This window comes from Trematomus bernacchii, unplaced genomic scaffold, assembly GCF_902827165.1.
Source record: "Trematomus bernacchii unplaced genomic scaffold, fTreBer1.1, whole genome shotgun sequence".
Taxonomy (NCBI): Eukaryota; Metazoa; Chordata; class Actinopteri; order Perciformes; family Nototheniidae; genus Trematomus; species Trematomus bernacchii.
In genome coordinates this window covers 3,488,140-3,494,171 of record NW_022987409.1, presented here as the reverse complement: position 1 = coordinate 3,494,171, position 6,032 = coordinate 3,488,140, and the positions used below count along the sequence as shown (strand labels likewise).

Below are 6,032 nucleotides of genomic sequence, written 5' to 3'. Positions count from 1 at the left end.
GTTTGTTATGGGAGTTATTTTGATTTGTTAAGCTCCCCAAGAAGCATAATAAAATAATCTGTTTGTTTACGCAGATCCATTACACTTTTTTATTTTTGCTTCTGCTGCTATTTGCCTACCTTCACACACTAAATCCCAGTAAACAGTGTTAGGATAACAAAACATATTTTCTGTCTGAATACCTGACAGTGAAGGCTGAAAAATATTGTGTTGATAACATAGTTATACTTCACCTTGACAGTTATTTTTTTTTCCTGCATAGAGGGAGTACATTACAGGTTTCCTAGTGGGATATAAAGCATCTCTGAAACACATTTAGTTTAGATTGTAATGATTTAATTTGAATGTATTGTACCCTACTTGCTAAGAGGCTCAGGCATTTTCCATAAATGAAGCAAATTCATTTCTCCTGTCTGGCTAATTGGTTACCAGAGGCAACCTCTATGCCAATGATTCATATGAATATTTTTCTCTTGTCTCCAATTTGGTTGTGACCTTAACACACACAGGGACATCCAGCTACTTACACACAGACATAAATACACTTCTGCCCTTTGGGTGTCTGAAACCTTGACCCATTTCAGTTATGATACTGCAGTGGGCTCCATTGTCCTTATTTATGACTATGGAGGCTGCTGTGACTTATTTATGTCCTCTGCTGTGGCTCCTATGTGGCTCATACCTGAACAATACACCAATTCAAGAATCAATAACAACCTTAACCCTTTGCTTCTTTGTTGGGGTCCTGGCTCTACTTTAACAGCTTAAAGGTAGGGTAGGTAAGTTTGAGAAACCGGCTCGAGATACACTTTTTGTTATATTCCATGGAATGCTCTTAACATCCCGATAGCAATGAATATCTTAAGTGCTTTGACAAAAAATCCATAAAAAAATGTCATCTGTGGAAGCCGTAATACTGTAAAAAGCACGACCAATCATTTTAGCCGGCCCGGCTAAAATAACTGGATGGCCTACCTGCCTGTCAGCCTTCCATCGGGGCACAAACTTATCTCGTGCCCTCATTGGTCATGTGCGCGTTCGTGTGTGTTGGAGGAGGGGCTCTGTAAGGAAGTGGCAGATTTTCTCCGGTTGTGTGTTTTCAAATTCTAGCGATCTCGAGCCGGTTTCTCAAACTTACCTACCCTACCTTTAACAAATATATACTTAACATTGTTTTATCAGCTTTATACTTGATCCTTTTCTCCTGTTGAATAGCTTTTCATATATTGTGTTACAACAAGGTCAGAAGAAAACGAGACAAACTAATGTAAAGGGTGAAAAATGTGTCAATTATTTTGTGCTTAATATTTGTACACATACAATCACTGAGGAAGTGAAGCCGTTGTCCATGAAAGGGATATGTCCACTGGGCGTACGGATGACCCTGTGATATGTGCAGGTCTTTAGCAATGCTTCACAGCGCAGAACGTAATCAGATGATACCCTTCATGTGAGAGAAGGAGAACAGTGATTTATTGCAGCTCGTGTTCAAAATGAGGATGGTTTTATTAATATGTATGCATGTGGTGAAATGACTCTAATTATATAAATGACACGCATGTCAGGTCATTACGTGTAGTCAGGTGGAAGCTGGGTGAATACCTTCTGCTGTGTTTATGTGTTTTGCATGCTGACAGTTTTCCCTCCATCTGTTCTGTGGGTCCTCAGGGTGCTGCAGAGCGAGTACAGGAGGCTCAAGTGGAAGCACGACGAGGCGGCGTCTGTTCCCATGCTGACCGAGGCCGGAGAGGGCGGCCCAGGTTCACCCACCGAGGGGGGGCCGCAGGACGAGGAGCTGCTGGCCGAGGCACGGGTCCTCCGGCAGCACAAAACGCGCCTGGAGACCCGCATGCAGATCCTGGAGGACCACAACAAGCAGCTGGAGTCGCAGCTCCGCAGGCTGAGGGAGCTCCTGCTACAGGTACCCCTCTCTGAGAGGCACGGGGGTGGGGGGTGGAGAGAGACGAGCACTCATACAAACATGTTCCTGTACTTTAGGAGAGTTATAAGGCACTTGCTTTCTACCACGAATCCACTATGTTTCAGAGGGAAGTATTGTACTATTTACTCCACCACATTTATTTTGAAGCCATAGTACCTATTTTGCAGATTCCAATTTTGATGAACCTATGTAGTTTATTTTATAATTGTGTACTTTTCTGGAAAAAAAAGTTCTGTCAAGCTCAGATTGGGCTAGTTTTATTTATTAATTCTTCATTTATTATTGAATACTTTATTCAGCATTCATTTTGAATGGTGAGTATGTTTGTAAGTCGACAGATATTTTGTCATGCTCTGGTCTATGTCTAGGTCTATTTTCCATATAGTTGTTCTTCAGGAAACTATTGGAATTTGTCTAGGAAATAAAGGGCCCTTAAATATAACAATACTATGAGTTGCTCAAGATAAACTCAGCACTGTATACTTGAAATAACTTCCTTTGGCCAGTTACAAACATAATATGCTGCTAATTTTAATTCATCAATAATAGTGAGAAAATACTTATGTATGTAGTAGCATACAAAATAATATAACACCCTTTAAGTATCAATTATGTATACTGGTTACTTTTGATACGTAAAGTACACATTGATGGTCATACTTCTGTACTAACCTTACTGTGAGTGAGATGTAAAAGAAGAAATACAGGTTTAAGGATAATACATCTAGAAAAAAGGAGAATAATATGCATTTCACATTGCTCATACACTTAGATGGATCAAAAGAGTAACGCAAAAGCAATTAGGTTGTTTTTAAATAAGTATTCCACCTTTCTCTGAACACACAGTGGTACAGTATAAGTGGTTGCTTTATCTGAGCAGCTTACAGTCTGTGAAACATACCACCCGCTGCATCTGAGTGCTTTTTCCACTTACTTCTGTTAATGCCTTCTCCTCTTACGCCCCTCCATTTTGTGAGATCCTTATGTGGAGATATGATATTGATTTCCATTGCTACATGGAAGATACGCAACTACATGTCCTGATAAAGCCTTGGACTATTGACGTGCCCTATTAGGTTCTGCCTTGCTGAAATGAATACTTGGTTTTGGATGTCCAAGAATGCCATGCATTTGAGCGACTCAGAATCCAAGATATTTGTACTACTTTTGGCACTAAAACGTACTATCTGAACACTCTTTTCTCTAGTCTGCAAGCTTTAAGTAATACTATTTAAACAGAGCCTGTAATCTCATCTATATAAATTGGTATGAATAATTTATTTTACAAAACTCTGCTGCCAAACTACTTTATAAGACAAGCAACAATATCCTTGCTGCACTTGATTTTAAGATTGTACTGCCTGTTTTAAAGTCTTGCTAGGTCCCGCTAGTGTCTCTGATGTGCTATGGTGTAAGACCAAATTCCCCAATTAAATAACGTACTTCCCCTCCCTTATTCCGTCGCTGCTTTAGATCCTCTGGCGACCTACTGGTTTCTAAATCTTGACCTACTGCTAAAGGTGACCTGGCCCTTAGTGTCCGGGGCCATCCGCTGAATAGCAGAAGTCACTGTCTGATAAACACTGAAGGTCAAAAGTGTGATCTCTAGCCACTTATCTATCACAGCAGCATCTGGTCTGTTAAGGGGGTTTGATGAACTGCATCAGCTTTATTTATAATGTGTTACTGAACTGGAGCTGCAGCTTGAATAAAGGGCACAGGAAGACAGAGTATTTGTATGCATCACAGTGCCTACATCCAGTAGCACAGTGCGTATCATACATTGTGTATACAAAGGATGGAATGGCGAGATGGAAAAACCATTAGTGGGAAATCCAAAATGTACGGAACAGAAAGAGTTATGAAAGAGGATAAGCCTTAAGACGTCAAATAAAAGGATTCACTGCACTCTAAGTCTAAAGGACAGGTATGAGAAGGATGGATAGGAGAGTGGGAGCTGACACACACAGTAGCTGGGTTGCTATATTAAGAAAGTGTCAAGAAAGTGTCAATTGTTAGCCGTGGGAGTAGACACTGAGAATGAGAGACGAGTGTTTTCTTTTTTTTTAAATGTTTTTTTCTTGTATTTCATTCTCCCTAGACCAATATCACACTTTCATTTCCTCTGAAAATAAAATCAAAAAAACCTCCTTGTAGTTTGGAAGTGTTTATGTATGAAATCCTTACAATCTCTGCAGACCCCAAATGTCACTGCAACAACTGACCTAACTCACCCCCTGGATATTGCTGCTATGTTGCTTACAGAAATACAAAAGATAGTGAGTTTGCATATACATGATATTTGGGAATACTGTATCTTCTCGAGCTACGTTATACATCTTTGACTGACTCGAGACCTCCCTGCCTCTTTCTGCAATAATGCTGTGTGCGGTGCAGTGTCATATCTTTTGCATCTGTCTATCAAAGCTCAGATCACAGTCATTTTCAGATTTTGTGTAACAGCTGTTGGGCATAATATCCTTATTTTAACTAATTCTGCTCAGAGATGCCAGGGCTGCTGGCTGTGTGTCATTAACTATCACATTCATTACTTTGTGAAAGGCTAAATGTCTCCGTAGCCTCCAACATGATGGATATTAGCAATTATTCAGAAATGAATGATAATCAGTCTTTCCTAAAAAAACAGCCCAAAGATGACTCGGAGGCCAACGGATCAGAGCCGTCGACCCTGTCTTCTCCCGTGTCTGGAGGGGGCGGTCACCACGGAGAGCATGCGAGCAGAGAGACCACCGACACTGAAGCAGCAGGTCAGCGACGAGCAGCCATTCTCTGATGTTGTGTTGACGCATGCACACAGTGTGAAACCATGCATCCTCCCCTCCTCCCCTCCTACCCCCCACAACCTCTTATAGACGTGTAACCTTCTATGTGCAGTGGTGCAGTCACCAAGTACATTTACTCAAGTACTGTACTAAAGTACAACTTTGAGATACTTGTATTTTACTTAGTATTTAAATGTGTTTCTAGGTTTTACTTCTATTCCACTGCAAATCAGAGGTGAATTGTGTACTTTTACTCCACTGTATTTATTTAATACCTTTAGTTACTTTACAGATTTGGATTAAGCATTTTAAATACAATCAACCCTTAAATAAGACTTTAATTATACATGGAGAAACATTCACAAGCTACCCTGCAGCATACAAAGTCATTCAAACTAGCTGCACCTTTACTAGCTTTGATAAACACATTAATGCCTCAATAATTATAATCAAAATATATAATATATAATTCTGAAATGGGCCATTTGCTTAATGAGTACTTTGACTTGAGTAACATTTTGAATTCAGGACTTTTAACTTGTAACAGAGTATTCCTACACTCTGGTATTTCTACTTTTACTCAATTACAAGATCTAAATACTTAGTGTGTGTGTGTGTGTGGTGGTGTGTGTGTGTGTGTGTGTGTGTGTGTGGTGTGTGTGTGTGTGTGTGTGTGTGTGTGTGTGTGTGTGTGTGTGTGTGTGTGTGTGTGTGTGTGTGTGTGTGTTGTGTGTGTGTGTGTGTGTGTGTGTTGTGTGTGTGTGTGTGTGTGTGTGTGTGTGTGTGTGTGTGTGTGTGTGTGTGTGTGTGTGTGTGTGTCACAGGAGACGATATGGCGCACGAACAGGATACGGTGCTGCAGCTCCAGGAAGTCATCGAGCAGCTTAGGAACGTCTTCCCTTCGGAACCGGGTGAGTTCAGTCACGGCTGCACGGACTGTAGCAATCCACGCTTCAGAGACACACTCTTTGCTCCTCCATCACCCGTGGGACAGTGAGAGATGAAGAGAAGAGAAAATATGTACTGCTGTGGGTTTTATAGTCCGGGGGGAGGGACGGGGACATTAAATGGCGGGGAGGAGGAGTAAGATGAATAGAGACTGAGACAGTAGCACAGAGAAAGAAAGAAAGTGTCACACACTTTGCAAACTGTCCCGTCTCATTTGAAACGCCATTGACTGGGTAGTCAGAGGCCTGTAACTTGAACAAAGAAAGGGATTATCATAATCATAGCCTCCACAGTTATAACCAAGAACATTTGCTCACTTCCTGTGCTTGCTTTCCTAAAATTTTGAAGCTTTTTTTTTC

The 6,032-nt window shown here is 40.9% G+C and overlaps 1 protein-coding gene across 1 annotated transcript in view; it reads left to right on the top strand.

Moving 5' to 3' along the window:
- Positions 1 to 6,032, top strand: part of drp2 (dystrophin related protein 2) — a 108,424-nt gene that overhangs the window by 99,264 nt on the left and 3,128 nt on the right. Inside the window, exons 21-23 of the mRNA XM_034138546.1 lie at positions 1,669 to 1,921; positions 4,590 to 4,710; positions 5,550 to 5,636. Coding sequence (XP_033994437.1) covers positions 1,669 to 1,921; positions 4,590 to 4,710; positions 5,550 to 5,636 — 461 coding nt within the window. The remainder of the gene's footprint in view (positions 1 to 1,668; positions 1,922 to 4,589; positions 4,711 to 5,549; positions 5,637 to 6,032) is intronic.